The sequence below is a fragment of the Castanea sativa genome, chromosome 12, assembly GCF_040712315.1.
Source record: "Castanea sativa cultivar Marrone di Chiusa Pesio chromosome 12, ASM4071231v1".
Taxonomy (NCBI): domain Eukaryota; kingdom Viridiplantae; phylum Streptophyta; class Magnoliopsida; order Fagales; family Fagaceae; genus Castanea; species Castanea sativa.
Window position 1 is genome coordinate 19,642,540 of NC_134024.1, and position 19,123 is coordinate 19,661,662.

The 19,123-nt window shown below is 35.2% G+C and overlaps 1 protein-coding gene and 1 pseudogene across 1 annotated transcript; both read left to right on the forward strand.

The window, feature by feature from the left end:
- Positions 1 to 267: 267 nt before the first annotated feature.
- Positions 268 to 4,710, forward strand: LOC142619602 (WEB family protein At5g16730, chloroplastic-like). Its single transcript, XM_075792762.1, has 3 exons — positions 268 to 624; positions 1,374 to 1,575; positions 1,956 to 4,710. The coding sequence occupies exons 1-3, from the start codon at positions 608 to 610 to the stop codon at positions 4,272 to 4,274; spliced, it is 2,538 nt and encodes an 845-aa protein (XP_075648877.1). The 5' UTR covers positions 268 to 607; the 3' UTR covers positions 4,275 to 4,710.
- A 4,979-nt stretch (positions 4,711 to 9,689) lies between these two features.
- LOC142619608 (F-box/kelch-repeat protein At3g23880-like) lies at positions 9,690 to 10,740 on the forward strand (annotated as a pseudogene).
- Positions 10,741 to 19,123: the final 8,383 nt, after the last annotated feature.

Below are 19,123 nucleotides of genomic sequence, written 5' to 3' on the forward strand. Positions count from 1 at the left end.
AAAAGAAAGAAAAAAGAAGGAGGTATTTTTATTTTTTAGAAAGAAAAAGAAAAAGAATTCCAGGGCATCTTGGAAAAAATCCATGACTCCCTCCTATCTGCTTTGCTGAAAAGCAGGGTCAGCTTGGAAGACAATACAGAGGGCCCCTGATTGCTTCTGAAAAAGTTACCTATTACCTTTGACAGATTAAAGAAACAACCAGGGGGCACTTTTGTACATACACATGCACCTGAAAAATAAAAATAAAAATAAACCAACCCTCTGAGAAGAAAAGAAAAATATACAGAGAGAGAGAGAGTGAGTGTGTCTGTGTGTGGCCATTTAAGAGACAGGAAAACCAACCTAAATAATTTGGTTTCATTTCTGTAAATTCCTTTTCTTCTTCTTCTTCTACATCTGGTTCTACTTATTAACCCCAACTATCCCCATCTTCTTCTGCTGTTTCAGAAACAAAGAAACAAATTTATAATATCTTATGCTGATCCTAGAATTTGCACATTTTCTTACAATGTCAGCACTCTAGCCTCCCCTCAATATCCAACCCAACACACACTTCTGTCTCACTTTCTCTTCTTCTATTGCAAACAATTCCACACCACCACCAACCATGTCAACCAAATCCAAGTAAGTTCACTTGCCCATTTTTTCTCTCTAAATTTTCTCACTTTAGCACTTATCTTTAAAGATCTGATTTGGGTTTTTAATGTTCTCTTATATTTTCTATTTGGAAGAGTTGTGGGTGTTAAAAAATTGTGTTTTTTTTTTTTTTTTCAAGTTTTAATTTTTGGTTCTTATTTGGAAGATTAGTGGGTTGGATCTATTTTTTGTGGTCTCTAATGGGGTTTTTCCGGCTTCTTTGATTCAATTTTGGGCGAAATTCTTTCTCTATGGTGTCTATTTCTATCGTCTTTCACAGTTTGTCAGGTTCCTAATTTGTTTTGTTAAATGGGTTTTGTTTCAGTTTCTTGATTATTAGTCTTGATCTTGGCTCATTGGTGTTTTTTCTAGTGAAGTTGTACATGTTTAGTTGGATCTATTCTTAAACAATTTGTGCCCTGATCAACATATGTAGTTTCTTTCTCAAAAAAGAAAAGAAAAGTAGTTATCTCTGTGTACATGTTATCTCTGTGTGCCCGTGCGTGCGCTTCTATTGTTGTAGTAAGAATTTCATTGCTGTGTTTCTGATGCATAATTTATGCACAAAGTTTCTCATTTTTGGCTTAGATCCATCTTTCTTTTTCATTCCTATTTGGTTTACCTTTACATGATTAATGTTTATGTATATTTCATTGCCTGTCTCATTTAATGTATTTTTTTATATTTTTTTATATATACTATGGTTGCCATATTTATGAGACTCTGCATTTGAACAGATCCGCTTTGTCCGAAACTCCTAACAAGGCATCACCAGCAACTCCTAAAGTGAGTAAACCAGGCAGGGGAGTGGCTAAATCAGATTCTAATTCACCCTCTCATTTGCAAAATTCACGGCTTTCAGTTGATCGGTCCCCACGAACAGTTACCTCCAAGCCTGCCATTGAGCGTCGATCACCCAAAATTGCTACCCCACCTGAAGTAAGTATTACAAATGCACTTCAAATGCTATTTATCTTTACTAATTCAGTGCATAATTTGTTCCATTTCAAAACTTGGGATTTTGAACTTCTCAAAAGCATTGAAAATAAGGAGGAAAATTATTGCAAGATGTCATCATTAATAATTTGGGTCTTCTTAGACAGATACTGAAAATTAAATCCTGGACAAATTTGTTTTTGATATATTCTGGAATGAACGGTTAAAAAGGCAGTTTCCTAAAATAAACTTTCAAGTGTGATCTTCATCACATTTTCAGTTTGTTTGCTTCTTGAAACAGAAAGAGATGTTCCCTTTTTATGTTGTCTTGTGATAGGTGATTTGAGTTTTGATATGCATTGTTAATTTATCTTGTTTTTCAGAAACAACCTACGCGGATTGCGAAGGGGTCAGAACTGCAGGCGCAATTAAATGCTGTTCAGGAAGATTTAAAGAAAGCGAAAGAACAGATAGCTTTGGTTGAGAAAGAGAAGGTGAAAGCCATTGATGAATTAAAAGAAGCACAAAGAGTTTCTGAAGAAGCAAATGAGAAGCTCAAGGAGGCTTTGGTAGCTCAGAAGCGAGCTGAGGAGAATTCAGAGATTGAAAAGTTCCGGGCTGTTGAATTGGAGCAGGCAGGAATTGAGGCATCCCAGAAGAAGGAAGAGGAGTGGCAGAAAGAGGTTGAAGCTGTGAGGAATCAACATGCTTTGGATGTGGCTGCTCTTCTCTCTACCACTCAGGACCTCCAAAGAGTGAAGCAGGAACTAGCGATGACTTGCGATGCAAAGAACCAGGCAATGAGCCATGCTGATGACGCAACTAAGATTGCTGAGATTCATGTCGAGAAAGTGGAGATTCTCTCGGCTGAGTTAGCCAGGTTGAAGGCCTTGCTGGATTCAAAGCTTGAAACTGAGACCAGTGAAAACAACAAGATGGTGATGAAGCTTAAGTCTGAGATAGAATCCTTGAAACAAGAACTCGAGAAAGTGAAAAGTCTTGAAGAGAACTTGATAGAAAAGGAGGCCTCCATTGAACAGCTCAATGTTGAGCTAGAAGCCGCAAAGATGGCTGAATCTTATGCACGTAGTCTGGTGGAGGAGTGGAAAACCAGGGTTGAGGAATTAGAGATGCAGGTTGAGAAAGCAAATCAGTTGGAGAGATCTGCATCAGAATCTTTGAATTCAGTCATGAAACAACTAGAGGGAAACAATGATTTATTGCATGATGCAGAATCTGAAATTGCTGCTCTAAAAGAGAAGGTGGGGTTGTTGGAAATTACAATTGGAAGACAGAAAGGGGATCTTGAGGAATCAGAACGTCATCTTGATATGGCCAAGGAAGAAAGTTCTGAAATGGCCAAAAAGGTAGAATCTCTGAAGTCCGAGCTTGAAACTGTGAAGGAGGAAAAAACCCAGGCTTTGAACAATGAGAAGCTTGCAGCTTCTAGTGTTCAGACCCTATTAAAGGAGAAAAATGAACTTATTAATGAATTGGAGAATTCCAGGGGTGAAGAAGATAAGAGCAAGAAGGCAATGGAAAGCTTAGCTTCAGCCTTGCATGAGGTCTCTGCAGAAGCAAGAGAAGCTAAAGAAAAGCTGTTATCCATTCAAATTGAGCATGAAAATGATGAGACCCAGATACAAGATCTAAAGTTGGTTTTGAAAGCAACAAATGAGAAGTATGAAAGCATGCTTAATGACGCAAAACATGAGATTGATGTTCTTATGAATACAATTCAACAATCCAAGAACGAAATCGAAAACTCCAAGGCTGAGTGGGAGCAAAAGGAACTTCATTTGGTGAATTGTGTAAAGGAATCAGAAGAAGAGAACTCTTCTCTGGAAAAAGAAAAAAAAAGGCTGGTGAATTTGCTCAAGCAAACTGAGGAAGAAGCTTATGCCTCCAAGGAGGAAGAAGCTCAGCTGAAGGAAAGCCTACAGGAAGTTGAAGCTGAGGTAATTCATTTGCAGGAAACTCTTGGGAAAACAAAGGCTGAGAGCATGAAATTGAAGGAAAGCTTGCTGGACAAAGAAAATGAGTTACAGAGTATAATTCAAGAAAATGAGGAGCTCCGAACTAGGGAAGCTGCTTCCCTTAGGAAAGTTGAAGAGTTATCTATGTTGCTTGAAGAAGCTACGGCCAAAAAGCAAACTGAAGCAAATGGTGATCTTACAGACAGTGAGAAGGACTATGATATGCTTCCAAAGGTAGTTGAGTTCTCTGAAGAGAATGGACACGGAAGAGAAGAGAAGCCTAAATTGGAGCTTCCACTTAATCAATGTGAGGAACCCAGAAAAGAAAATTCACAGGAAGAGCATATTTTCTCGTTTGATGAGGCTGAAAAAATGGGTTCTGCCAAAATTGAGAACGTGAATGGAAAGCTGAAGGAAGATGAGAGCAAAGAAAAAGAAGATGACTCAGTGGAAGTTGAATTTAAGATGTGGGAGAGCTGCAAGATTGAAAAGAAAGAATTTTCACCGGAGAGAGAAACAGAGCAGGAAAGCTTTGAAGAGGAAGTGGACTCAAAGGAGGAAGGTGGTGAGAGCTTTGATCAGATAAATGGGGTATCTTCTACAGAAAACATTAACGATAGTGAAAACCCACCATCAAAGCAGCCGCAACAGAAAAAGAAGAAGAAGCCTTTGCTTGGAAAGTTTGGAAGCCTACTAAAGAAGAAGAGCACTAGCAACCATAAGTAGAGAAATAGACCAGTTTGGCCTAACTTGTGCTCTACTAGCATACAGGTATATTTGGTATTATTTTTCACCTAAATGTGTTTGCTTCATTGTTTATGCTTCCAGAATGCAGAATAGGTTAAAGAAATGAAGAGGCTTGTATTATCTTTTTAGTTTTTCCTTCTCTCTCTTTTGTTTTTTAATGTGATTCCTCATGGAGGACAGTATCTTGTATGTGATGGAGAATTTTTTCCCCCTTCATTTTCATTGTGTTCATTGCCCTTCTTAGCTAGATTTTATGAAAAGGAGTGGTAATTTGATTTTGTATCTTGACGTCTTGCTTCCAAGTCTGTATTCTAAATGGATATGATAGTTGTTGCAAAGAGCTGCAAAATTCTATCTCGATATGCAGTCGTCTATTAAATGGATATCACCTATCACTGTTAGTTGTTGCAGAGTATTTAAACTTCTTTACTGCATAGAGTTACTGTTTGCAAAAGGAAGCACACAATTTGATGCCTTTTGCTGAAACTGAATTTCATTTGATTTGGAAACAGTCTTATACATGTAGCCTACTTTACCATTCAAGTTATTTAATTGAAGTGTGCCAACTGATATTGGAAGTGATTTTCTATGTTGCCAAGTTCTGATGTGCCATGCATAAGTTTAATCTTAGGGAAATAGCCTTCTCCACCTCCAGCTGATTAACATTATCACATGGTAGGGAACAGCCACTTACCTTGCAAGTGCAATATCTTAAGATCAGGGCTGACTTGAGTTTAGATGGTAGCCTAGTGTCATGTCAGACTCAGAATCCAATAATTTTTTTGCTTTGTTGAAATTTAAAGAGAATTTCTCTGTTAGTTGTTGAGCTTGAAACAAGCGTGAGTGCTTCCTTTGTTCCCAACATATATGAGATATCCACAAACTGTCTTGTGTCAGCCTTTCGATGTATTGGAAACGCTGATTGCCTAAGTATTGGTGTATGAGATTGCTTATTTCACAAGTTGTGGTTAGTCCAAGAGTTCTGCAACATTGCTAATGTTACATGGACCTTTTTTTGTTGTTGGATGGAGTGTTACATGTACAGCTTGTTACTTTTTTGCTAAATGAAAAAGGGGGTCTCATTGTAGGGCCTCTGGGCTCATTGACCTTACGTCACATGACGTGACGATAATGAGTAATATCACGTGTACTATACGGGTTTTGTTGAAACTATCGCTCGAACCACTTCTTTCTGACTGTTGGAACAAGGACTCTTTACCATCAAGTCATACCTTGCAAGGTACATGTACAGTTTGTTGTTGTTATTGTGGTCAGCCATATAAAAAGTATACTGAAAATAAGTGTTGTGTTAGTATTATAAATAGGGAAATGTTAACAAGCACCGGGCGGTACTTGTTAAGGTTTTATTTTTTGTGTTTCACTTAAAAAAAAGAAAAAAAGTTGTCAAAAAAATTGTCAAAAAAGGTAAAAAAAAATTGCCAAAAATTGAAAGACTGCCAAAAGTTGAAAAAATTACTTAAAGTATGTTGTTAATGGGCGGTGTCCGTTAACACAACCCTTATAAAAAAGTATACTGAAAATAAGTGTTATGTGTTAGCATTATAAACAGGAAAATGTTAACAAGCACCGGGCGGTACTTATTAAGGTTTCATTTTTTGTGTTTCACTTAAAAAAAGAAAAAAAGTTATCAAAAAAATTGTCAAAAAAGGTAAAAAAAAAATTGCTAAAAATTGAAAGATTGCCAAAAGTTGAAAAAATTACTCAAAGTATGTTGTTAACTGGCGGTGTCTGTTAACACAACCCTTATAAATAAGTGGTCCCAATGCATACTTATAGCCGAAGGAAGGGGAAGCTTAGGTTAGTGGGAGACATGTTTTTTAGTACTGAGCCAGTGCCATTTTACCCAACAAAATTATCATTTGTAACATGAGGCACCTAGAAAGTCAAATTCTTAACTAATGGTTAATTTCACTTCAAGAAAAACAAACTAATGGTTAATTTTAAAGAAGCTTTGCTTTGAACAATCCCAAGCGTATAGATTTGGGTCAAAAAGAAGGGGACATGCTTTGGAAATTCTCCTCGGGATGAGTAATCAAACTCTTGCTAGTAAGTACTGCCTAGAAATTTCCAAAATACTAATGAAACAAAAATTGTAACAGTAGCTTGGTGATATTTGCACAACTTTTAATGCCATCATCAATTCGTTTCTCACGGATAATATTACTCTCTAGAGCATTCCAATAGCTCGTGAAATTTTTTATTTTTATTTTTATATTTTAACTTAAGAATTTGTTTCCCTATTTTACATAATTAATTTTCAAAAACACCTATATTACTTTTAAAAATACATTAAATTATCTATTTTACATTACATTTTATTAAAATATTATTTTTTTTATCAATTTTTTTATTACTCTCTCAAATTATCTCTCTTTTTGTGTATATGAGTAAAGAAATATAAAAAATTAAATTTGCATGTGAATAGTAATTGTGGGTAGGTGATCCAAGCACATTTTTAGGCTACGGGTCTTGTCCGAGAATGATCAAATACCTGAGGATGGCTAAAAGATACATACATACACGATCCGGAAGGCCGAAGAGCAAAGAGGAGCCAGACGTGGTAACCGAGGTTCTCGAGGAATAAATGCACCTCGGGAGCACTTTAGGAAGTCAACCACTCTGAAAGGATGAGCTCCAGGGGAAGTAGTAGAGCCGTATCAGTAATGGAAAGAAGAAATATCTGGGAAGATGACTCCCACTACCACATTAAATGTACTGTACCAACTGAATTGGCCACATTTATGGAGAAATGACACTTGGACAGTATTTTCCCAAGTCACAATCCTTCCTATTATCTATAGAGAGGCCTTGATGAGACAAGCATCTAAAGAATTTCCTAGAGATTGAATAGATGGAAGGCTGGGATGTATTAGGGGACTATATAAGGAAATTGCCTTCAAGAAAAATAGGCATGCAAGATTGAGAAAAAAAAGGAAGGAGAGAGAAAAGACTTATAAACAGAAAAACTTGATCAATATAAGAACACATTGTCCTCAGAGTGACCCGAGGAAGATGTTTTATTGAATTTGTGTGTCTAATTCTATCAGCTTGAACTTATGTGATTTTGTAGTTTGCTTATAAGATCTATTCTCTAACAAATTTATTGTTTTGGGTTTATTGGGCTGACCTTCACTTTTCTTAGTGGGCTTAGGTCACCACATTCCAGTCCCTACAGTAATCATGTATATTTATATGGTTATTGTAACTCACATCTTATTTTTAACAAGTTTACATGAATTGATGCGAGTGATTTTTAGAGTTAAATGTGCTAAATTTTATCCCTTACGCTATTTAATGACGGATGCAAGTAATCTAATATAATCATTTTGGATAAACTGGTTTATTAGACTTAGACTTTGTAGTACATGCAAACTAGTTAGGGGTGTGACCAATCCAAGAGATAAAGCTTTTCGGTTAATACTTAATAATAGTAGTAGGAGTACTAATAGAATTGACTAGATAAACTACATATTATAAGAAAAAATGTAATGTTTCAATCTTTTGCCAGAAAATTTGTTTCTCAAAGCCCATTGAGCTATTTCATGTGCTGCTCCATTTATATTTAACAGAGTAATGCTACACACACACACACACACAAAATTGCACACTAGTTGAATTGGTAAGATTTTATTGGTTTATCATTTGGGTCAACCGGTGATATCACTTTTTTTGTATACTATTAACCGTTTGCTACATTAGCAGGTGTCAAGTTATTTTTCTTTTTTTTACTTATTTATTTATTTATTTTTTGTATATCACTTTCTCGCACTTAACCTAGCAGAAGTTACAACTTGATAGCTTTGATTTTAAGCATTTGATTTTAACATCTTGAAGAATTGTTTCCAGCTCCTAACTGGGTAATGGTCCTGGTTTGTGTGTGCAATCATGTATTTTTGTTATTCTGAGGTCAAATGATCCAAGCCCACCTCATAGGTTCTCAGCGTGGCCCATTGAACAGCTTTTGTTTTCTGCTTCTTCTGGCTTGCAAAGAGGAAAGAGCCTATACTCTATAGTACAACACATGCTGCAATCAGGTCCTTAGACCTTACCAGTTACCACAGCTTCATTTTTCCCCAACTGCTGCATTACAATTAAGTTCGACAGATATTCTTCAAACATTTGGATGTCATGTCATATAGGGAATTCAGTGAAAGCCCTAATATCATATGACTGTATGCCTACTAGACATGGCTTTTGCTTTTGTTATAGTCAAGTTTTCCGATTCAGAAAATAAAAGAAAATTCAAGTAAGTTGAAAAGCATGTCCTAATTTACACCCAAAAAAAAAAAAACATAAAATACCAAGAAGATTTGGGGTTAAAAATCCTGTGGTTCAATGACTCTATTGATTATAAGTTGATTGTAATGAAATAAAATAACTCTTCATCCCGAGATTGTAAGGTGTATAGATTATTTTTAATGATTTATTTTATTTAAAAATAAGTTAGATAAAAATAGACTAAAGTACTGTATATTCTCAGCTCGTTCACTAAACTACCCATTATACTTTTGAATTTTACTATTGTACTTATGACATAAAAGTTCCACTTACTAAACAACCAAGTTGAATTTCATTGTCCCCCTCCCCTAATGTTTTTTTTTTTTTTTTTGATAAGCCCTCCCCTAATGTTTATTGGGAGTCATAACTCATAAGTTGAATATCAAATATATTTCAATGTTAATATTACTATCATCTACTAATAAAAAAATATTGGTGTAGCTAATAATACATTTATTTGTTAGCTTAATTACAATAAACAACGTCAGTTGTTAGGAAAATAAAAGAAAAGCGTTACATTCATAACATTTTCTCAATAAATCATAAGTGATAAATTATTATTGATTATAATTGAAATCTACAACTTAAATTACTTTTTTACTCACTTCTAATAACCAATAGCAACCAATACTTAAATTTTATTGTGAAAATGGTGTGAACATAGCATTTCTCAAAAGAAAAATCACATCACGTAAAAGATTTAAAAAACTAAAACCAAACATTTAAAAAAGCTAATCTCAAAAAAAAAAAAAAAAAAACTAATCTCCTTTATTTTCCTCCATTTTTTTGATAGCCAAAAAATATGAGAGCAAATTTAAGATGAGATCAAATATCCAAAAATTCAACTGATTATACATTTTTCTTTCTTTTCATTTTCAATTTTTGTTTCTTTTTCTTCACGTATCTTTTTTCATACCCTAAGTTAATTACTAGAACCATATTTAAGAATAAAAGAGAAGAAAAATATCATCATATATTTGTTTACTTCCATTATTTTAGATAAATATCCGCAATTTATAATATAAAAATGTCTAAAATGTAAAACCAATATTAACCCAAACGTGTTTGGCTTTCAAAAAAAAAAAAAAACACAATCTGACAATCTCTCTCCGTGTGTCTTTCGTTAGAGGATGTCCCAAAGGAGAAAAGCATGACCACCGATGATCCTCCGACGTAGGACAAACCATGATCTCCCGGACGAAATCGTGCTGGAAATACTAGCAAGGTTACCCGTGAAATCAGTCCTAAGATTCAGGTGCGTTGGCAAATCCTAGTACTCTTCCATAGCCAACCCCTATTTGATGATGCTTATTTCATACACAAGCCCAACCCTACTTCGTTTCGTTCTCACAGTCATGAAGTCTGTACTCTCGCTTCCAACTGCACGTTTGAAACCATATCTGAGTTTAGAATTCCATTCACTTTTCATTCTCTGTTTCCCAGAATACTGGGTTCGTGTACTGGCATATTGTGTTTCTCTGATTTTTTTTCATGTTAGCGTGTAATGATATTTACTTGCTGAACCCCAGTATTAGGAAATTTAAGAGGTTGCTAGATACTTGCTTGACCCAGTTAAGTAATGTGGCACTCGGATTTGGGTATGATTCCCTCCCTGAATAATGACTACAAGGTTGTCGGGATTTCACTGACTTGTGCCGAACCTATGGTTCCCCCTAAGGCTGAGGTGTACTCGTTAAGCTTGGATTCATAGAAAAGAATTGGAGTTGGATTCTTGTGGAGACCCAATCGTTGGCGCTCCAACTTTAATTATTGTTTGATATTCCCATTTGTTAGTGGACATGTGCATTGGCTGATAGAATTGGTAAAAGAAGGAAATGGGCAAGACAGGCATTATACCGATATGATTTTGTCATTTGATGTCAATAGTGAGAAATTCAAAGTGCTACCACTGCCTGATGAAGGAAGTTGAACCATAAAATGTCTTATGTCATTCAAGGAAAAACTGGCTTTGATTAAATGTGATATTCACTTCTCAATATGCAACATTTGGGTGATGAGGGAGTATAGTGTGTTCCATTCCTGGAATAAACTCTATGTTGTACCAGTTAAAAGCTTTCTTAATATCACTGGTTTCACCAAGTATGGTTTACTTCTAATTTGAAATATGCCCCCGCTGGTCTCCACCAACAGTCACTACAAAAAACGCGGGCTATAGCCGTGTTTTTTAGCCGCGTTTACAAAAAAAACACGGCTATACTTGATCTATAGCCGCTTTTCTAGGAAACGCGGCTTTAGACCTAACCTATAGCCGCGTTTTTTAAAACGCGGCCATAGGTTTGGTCTAAAGCCGCATTTCTAAGTGCCTTGAGCTGCGTTTTTATGACCGGCCTATAGCCGTGTTTTCAAAAACGTAGCTATAGGTCCTGCCAAAAAATATTTTTTAAAAGGATGGCATGTACAGCTGACCAAATATTTTTTTATAAAGGAGGAGCTATAGCTGCGTTTTTAAAATGCGGCCATAGGTTAGGTCTAAAGCCACATTTCTAAGTGCCTTGAGCTGCGGTTTTATGTCCGGCCTATAAAACGCGGCTGTGGGGAGTAAAAAGACCCAAATGGGCATATGGGCCTTTGGACTGTAGCATGAAGGGCCGACCTGCTCCAGAATTAAACTCTACGAATCGGCCTATATGCCAAGGTTCCGAGGATACAACCGAGGATGAATTCCTCCTCGGACCGATCCAAGAGAACTCAAGATTTCATTATGAAGGTCAAAGCACAACTCTGGAAAGACTAGTGGTTAAAGGGGGACACCCTGAACCTTCTAGATGTACCAGTGTTAAAGAAAATATCAAGGGCAAAGGCTGCCACCTCCGCATTAAAGGCACTGCACCTACCTCCCTGGCCGCATTAATGGGGAAGTGACCCCTGAACAGTAGGGCTGAAACTTCTAGTCACTGTCCAAAAAGTGTGACAAAAGGAAGTATTTAAGGGGGATGGAGGCCAGAGAGGAGGGGGATTGGTAACTAAGAAAGAAATTAAGAAATTGTAATCTTTAAGGAAGAAAGAGAAATAATAAAGAAGTAGTCCTCGGCTCGAGTCCGAGGAGATCCATTTGCAATTATCGTTCGTTATTTACCTGTATTTGTTTATAAAAGCCTGTTATCAAGCTCCCAGTACTTCTAACCTAGGTTTCAGGCCCACACTCTACAAATTTTATTGTTTAAGGTTCATTGGGCCTGAGCCCGTGATTATCTTTGGGTCCAGGTGCAATTGTGCACTTACAGCGGCTATAGGTCCTGCCAAAAAATATTTTTTAAAAGGATGGCATGTACAGTCGACCAAATATTTTTTATAAAGGAGGATCTATAGCCACGTTTTTAAAACACGGCCATAGGTTAGGCCTAAAGCCGCGTTTCTAAGTGTCTTGAGCCGCGTTTTATGTCCGGCCTATAGCCGTGTTTTCAAAAACGCGGCTATAGGTCCTGCCAAAAAATATTTTTTAAAAGGATGGCATGTACAGTCGACCAAATATTTTTTTTTATAAAGGAGGACCTATGGCCACTATAGCCTTTTTGGGTTTGTGTTTGATTTTGAATTTTCTGGGTTTGTGTTTAATTTTGAAATTTTTTTTGGTTTGAATTTTTGGGGGAAAAAAAACACCCAGAAATTTTTTTTTGTTTTTAAAAAAACATATTGCCGCAGTTATAAATGCAGCTTAAAGCGGGTTTGTAGCCGCGTTTTTACAAAACGTGGCTATAGGTCTCAGACTATGGCTGCGGTTAAAAACGCGGCTATAGGTCTGACCTTTAGCCGCAGTTATAAAAACACGGCTATAGAAAACGTGGCTATATCCTATAGTTGCATTTTTGGGGTCTATAGCCGCGTTTTTGAAACGCGGCTATAGACCCTTTTTTTTGTAGTGAAACTTCTATTTCAAAATATTGACAAGTTGACAATACACTTTTGCAAAGACACAAGTCACACTTACTTAGACTCACATGACAACTCTATTTTTGCCTTTGCACTTTTCCTTCACTTGACCTTTTATAAGGCACACCAACTCGTACAACAAACACACCAACTCACATAAATATACTTGCACACACCTCACTTCTGGACACCTAGGTACCGACACTAGCTAGGACTTCTTTTCTACTTTGAGACTTTGCTTCATACTACTCTCTAATTGAGCTCTAGCACTCCCTACTTTTGCATGGTTGAAGTCGGTTGAGTAACTGATTTTGAACTTCTAGCATCATCTATTACTGACAGTAAAAAATGTCTTTCACCTTGCCTCTAGACAACTTAAAAAGAAAATTGTGGCTGAAATTTACTTAGGGAAGGAAGTCTCTAAAAGAAAGATGAAAGATAACCCATAGAAAATTCTAGTGGAAGAGAGAGGGAATTTTTCTTGAATGAAGAAAGAAGTTTCTTTCTAGAGAGGGAGAGAGAAAATTGGGGGGAGGGGGGAGAAATGGTTCAGGAAATGTTATCTTTCTTGGAGGGGGAGGTTTGGTGGGAGAAGTAGTGGGGCGACTTGGAACGCGATCCCCTAGTGTCTTGTGGGGTGTTTATGGAGAGAAATGAATGCTTGTTGCTTTGACGGGTGGGAGTTAAGTGTGCTAAAGTTGAATTATTTATTGTTAAAGACCTTATATGATACTTTGTCTCCCATGTCCTCTCTCATTGGTCTTCTGAATTATCTGGATTCTCTAGTTTTACATTAATCCATTGTAGTAGTTTTTATTTCCTCTTTTTCCAAAGTCTCTTTTCTCTTCTTTTTCCCCCCTGTTTGTAGTTGTTGGGGTTTATGACCTAAAATCCAATTTATTGACATGTCATAAATAATTAAATTGTTTAATTATATGAGACTATCTATAAATGAACTAATGGAATATTATCTTAGTACATGAGATGCATTGTATGTGATTTATGTGATTTAGTCATAGAAGATGTAAATCACAAGTTCCTTGTAAACTCAAAATGTAGTTCGTAGTCGGTGATGAAATTGGGCGTTTCATCTGCGAAGACTATAACATATCAACTAAGATGATTTGTCTTGATCATGGAAGTGGAGACTTCTAGTTGATATGTTGATATGTTTTAAGAGTTAAGACATATTGAACTGGATCGCTGTGAGATTTATTATTTTCCTAACGACTGTCAAATGAATAATAAAGCTTACGACTTCTATTTACATCGACTCTAAATCCTGAGAAAATAATGGACCTGATCATGAGATGTAGGTTGCTTTGATATATCAGGAGTGAAATCTATTAGTCACGGTCAAAACCTCAATATGTTGGGCAGCCGCATTTAGTATTGATGGAACATATATTCTCAAGATGGAATTCATAGTCTCTTAACAGAGATATAAAATATTCCCTTGAGATAAGTTTAATGAGTTTGGTTATTCAGAGTATTGGGCCCAACCACTTTAGTAAGGAGTTATTAATGTATATATTTATGAAATTGGATTTCATAAATATATGATGAATAACATAAAGGATTAAACCGGGTACTCAAGGATTAAGATGTAGTAATCTTCAAAGTGGCAGTCAATATTCATGACTTTGTATTACTACGAATATTTTAATGAAAGGGTTGCATATATAATAAAGTCTTGAGATATAATTTATAGATAAGGCCTAGAGTGCAACTATATTTATATAGTGATATTAAATATAGTTAATGGTAACTTTGGATTTGTCAAGAGTTGACAGAAAAGTCCAAGATCCATTGGAGCTAGTGTCTTATTGGTCCCTTTTGGTCCCACTCCAAGCCACGCACAAAATCCCAATTGGAATGGCCCAAAAGGCTAGCCCAATTAGATAATCAGTTATATATATATATATATATATATATATAAGGAGAGGAACATACAAATTTTTATTAAGGTTTTCATAAGACATTTCATGAGGGTTTTCATGAAGATCATACAAGAAATGAAATGGTTTGTATATGAGTGTTGGACACTCTCTTATTCTCTCGTTAGAAACTGATTGAGAGACCACACTTCTTGGGCATCAAGTGGAATTGGAGTGAAGATTAAGAGTGTTCCCAAGTACTTATACTCAGATTGTTTTGAATTTCACCATACTAAGGTACGCTTTCTTGTTCTCAGATTCTGAAACTTACATAGCACATGTTATCAATTGCGAATGAAGTAGATTAGTTAATTTTCCGCTGTGTATGTTTAGTATGCGATACAAACATGTATTTTTCCCACAATAGCTATGCCCCATGTACACTTCCCGTCATCTTGTGTACTCAAGAAGTTTTACTCACTTTATTTTTAATGAAGTATTCACTTATCACTAAGATTACAACTATAATTGACTGATAATTGATTTGGTCCCAGTTTTTGTTCTCTTGAAAAAATGTTAGTTTTACTAACTTTTTCCGTATAACTGACAAAAAGTTGCTTTTTTAGAGCTTGATCTAGTTGGTGACATTGAGAGAACTTAGAGCTTAATAGAATTTGGAGAATTTGAGAAAAGGATGAAGGGGAAGAGTAAAAAAAAAAAAAAAGCAGAGAAAAAGGTTTAGTGTGCATTTGGATTGGGATGGAAAATTAAAATTATTTTACTATTCAGCTTATTTTTACTACTATTCATGGGCTCCACTGCACTTTTTGGTACTATTCATGGGTCTCACTGTACTATTTCAACTAACTTTTACTTTTATCTACAGTATTTTCAACAATAAGTTTTCAGTTTCAACAAAATAAGCGGTATTCAAACACACCCTTACTTGCCCGATTGTTGTGTGATTTTTAGAAGAGGTGGATTATGTGCCTTTCTACCATTGGGCCATCTCCAAATGCCATTGTCCATAGTTGCTGTCAACCCCATAGTAAGCAAGAGTGAATTATTCATGAGTAGAGAGCCAAAAATAAAACCCCCTTTTTGTATATCTCTCTCTCAAATAATTGTCAAGATTACTTTATATGCAAAATAAAGAAAAAGAAACCTATTAAAAGAAATTTAAAATAATAAATTTTATCATATTAAATAAAATTTAATATAAGAATAATAATTTAAACTTTACATTATTATTATAATTCAAAAATTATGGTAGGTTAGTCAAATAATAATTATAATATAGAATAAACACTAAAAATTATATTAAATTTCTAGAAAATCTGGGTTGTGTAATAATAAAATAATCATTAGAATAAGCCTATTAAAAAATATATAATAAGTAATAAAATGATTTTTATTGTATATTTTTCTGAAGGAAGATGATTTCAAAGAAAAAGATGACTGGGTAGAAATTGAATTTAAGATGTGGGAGAGCAGCAAGATTGATATGATGAATGGGGTATTTTTGCTAGAGATAGAAGCAGAGCGGGAATGTTTTGAAGAGGAAGTGGACTCAGAGATGGAAGGTGGTGAGAGCTTTGATAAGATGAATGGGGTATTTTCTACTAAAGATATTGACTGTGGCAAAAGCCCACCATGAAAGCAGCAGCAACATAAGAAGCAGGAGAAGCCTTTGCTTGGAAATTTTGGAAACCTACTCAAGGTCACTAGCAGCCATAAGTAGAGAAATAGACCTGTTTGGCTTAACTTGTGCCTACTAGCAGGAAGGTATATTTGGTATTAATTTGCACCTAAATGTGATTGAGATTTTTTTTTCCCTTCATTTTCATTGTGTTCGTCGCTCTTCTTATCTTAGATTTTATGAAAAAAAAAAGTAGTAATTCATGTCTGTATTTTGATTTGTTGCTTCTTGTTCTCTATTCTAAATGGATATGTTAGTTATTGCAAAGAGCTGCAAAATTCTATCTTAATGTGCTGTAGTCTATTAAATGGATATATCACATATCATTGTCAATTGTTGCAGAGTTTAAACATTATTATTGCCTAGGAAACTACTGTTTGCAAAGGGAACCACACAAATTGATGCCTTTTGCTGGAATTGAATTTCATTTGATCTGGAAACAGTCTTATAAATCTAGCCAAATTTACCATTTCATGTTATTTTTTTGAAGTATGGCCACTGATTTAGGAAGTGAATTTTATGTTTCCAAGCTTTGATGTGCCATGCATACCTTAAATCGTAGGGAAATAGCTGCCTCCATCTGCAATTGGTTAACATTATCACATGGTAGGGAACACTCACTTACCTTGCAAGTGCAATATTAAGATCAAGACTGACTTGAGTTTAGATGATAGCCTAGTTGCATGGTAAATAGGAAAAAGAAGATGAAAAGTGACTAGTTCATTTGGTATGAAATAATTACCTCCAAACTTCTCTCGATTCTTTTGTGTAGACAACATTTTTGTCTGATATCATTCTAACATGATTATGTATCTTATATGCTCTTCCTTGACTCTTATAATTTATTTTGGCTCTTTGGAACATTTGGGTAGCTTACAATAAATTGATTTTCCAACAGTTAAACAACTCTCTCCCAACTCGTTTCTCAAAAAGAATTTTACTATTATGCTTATAATACAAAAGTTTCTCCAACTAAATAGCCAAGTTAGATTTCATGGTTATAACACAAAAGTTTCACTCACTAAACAACCAAGTTGGATTTCATGGTGAAAGCTAGAATTTGTGTTAAAACACAAGAGCTTGTTTAGACCCCAAATTAACAAATTACGGCTAGATTGCTTTTATTCTAACTTATCTAAGTGTGGAAACAAGAGTAAATAAAGCACAAACAACTGATACTACTCTAGTGCATAAACATGAACAACAAGTAATAAAAGTAAAGCACAAGAGTAAGGGAAGAGAGATATAAACACAAGATAATACGCCGATGTGTTATCGAAGAGGAAACTGAAGAACTCGGCAAAAAACCTCTCCGCTGCCCTCCAAGCGGTAAATCGATCCACTAGAGAATGAAGTTGGAGTACATGAATAACAAAAGACCCTCCAAGCCTAGTCTACCCAATATACTCGAGCCCTCCAAGCTCCTGCTACCAATGTACTTCACAGAGTCATGTCTTCTCTAGCTTTCCGGATCCCGCAATACGCCCGATTGCATCCGCCAAGCCTCACCGACTTCTTTTGGCAAATCCCCAAAACTTCCCAATCTCCAAAACACTCTCTACACTCTGAAAGAGTGTGGGTTGTGTTTGGGTACAAATCTCCTCTCAAGGTATGACAATGGGAGAGAGAAGGAGAAGAGGCTAATATGATTTCTCACTAAGGATTAGTAGCTCTCTCTCTAAAAGATGAGTATGTGTGTTGTAGAAAATCTATCTAGGGTTTTTCTCTCTGAATGACCTCTCATACTTTTGTTGGAATGAGAGTATATATAGTATGGGTAAGGGTAATAAAATCACACTTAAAAATTCTCTAGGTAGAGAGTTTTGCTGGTATCTTGCGGGAATGCCTTACCTGTGAAATACTCTTGAAATTGACAGCCTAGCACGACTTTTCAGCTTCTAGTTATGTGCTTCTCACATGCCCTTTTCGTGGGAACCCTTCTCGCGAACTTCTTGTGAGCGAGTCGCAAAATGCATTGATCTTCAATTAAGCTTGAGTCTTCACCAACTTAATACTAAATCCAATACAATAAAATCCCACAAAATACAAGGAACAAATTAAAGCGAATATAACACTTTTTGTCATGGAATAAGGCCAACATAAAACATAGTTATAAATCACAACTTTACACATGGTTTCCTCCCCCTGTTGGCTATTGGAAATCATAAGTTGAATATAGATTGTAGCTCCAAAGAAATCCGTGATTCTTTGCGAGCTAATGGTATATTAAAGATTAATTTGGTTATTAGATTGTTGATTTCTTGATTAACATAGGATGTCAAAACAATTTTATGGGATTGGTGGTGGTGATTAACTGTGAAACAATACAAGTGTGGATTAATGGCTTTTATTTCAATATCTTAATTGATTGATGATATGAAATAATTTGGTCTTATTATAGAAAAAAAAAACTCTTCATCTAATAATTGTAATGGTTTATTTGGTATAGATTGTTTTTATTGATTTTTGTTTTTACTATTTATAAGTAAGCTAGATAAAAGTATGAGGTTGAAAGGTGTACATTCACCCTTAGATGGGGAAAATCATATGCTTTTTCACCTCAATTTTGTTGTTGTTGTTGTTGTCAATTTGGTACTTAATGTTTGCAAACATGTTTCAATGATATCATTACTGTCATCCACTAATAAAAAATTTATTTTTTTTCAATAAAGTAATAAAAAATATTGGTGTAGCTAGTGAAACATTTATTTGTTAGCTTAATTATAATAAACAATTTCATGTAAGTAGCTGGGAAAATAAAAGCCACATCAACTAAAAAAGATTTACTAAAAAAAGAACTAAAATCTCCATTCTCTTGGGTCTTAGTAACCAAAAAGTATGAAAGCAATTTAAGTTGAGATCAAATATAAAAAATATCAACCAATTCTTAGATCTTTTCATTTTTAGACATTTGTTTTTCTTTTCTTCACATTTTATTTCCTTACAACAAAGTTAATACTAAAAGAATATATATTTTTTGACTGAAAAGGTAGAAAATACTAAAAGAATATTTAAGGGAAAAAGAAAAGGAAAATAACCACAATTGATGTAAAAAAATTAAT

What these genes read in the sequence shown, in the direction of transcription:
- LOC142619602 (XM_075792762.1), top strand. An exon ending in AAATTGCTACCCCACCTGAA is followed by an intron (nt 1,576 to 1,955) that starts GTAAGTATTACA and finishes CTTGTTTTTCAG; the next exon opens with AAACAACCTACGCGGATTGC.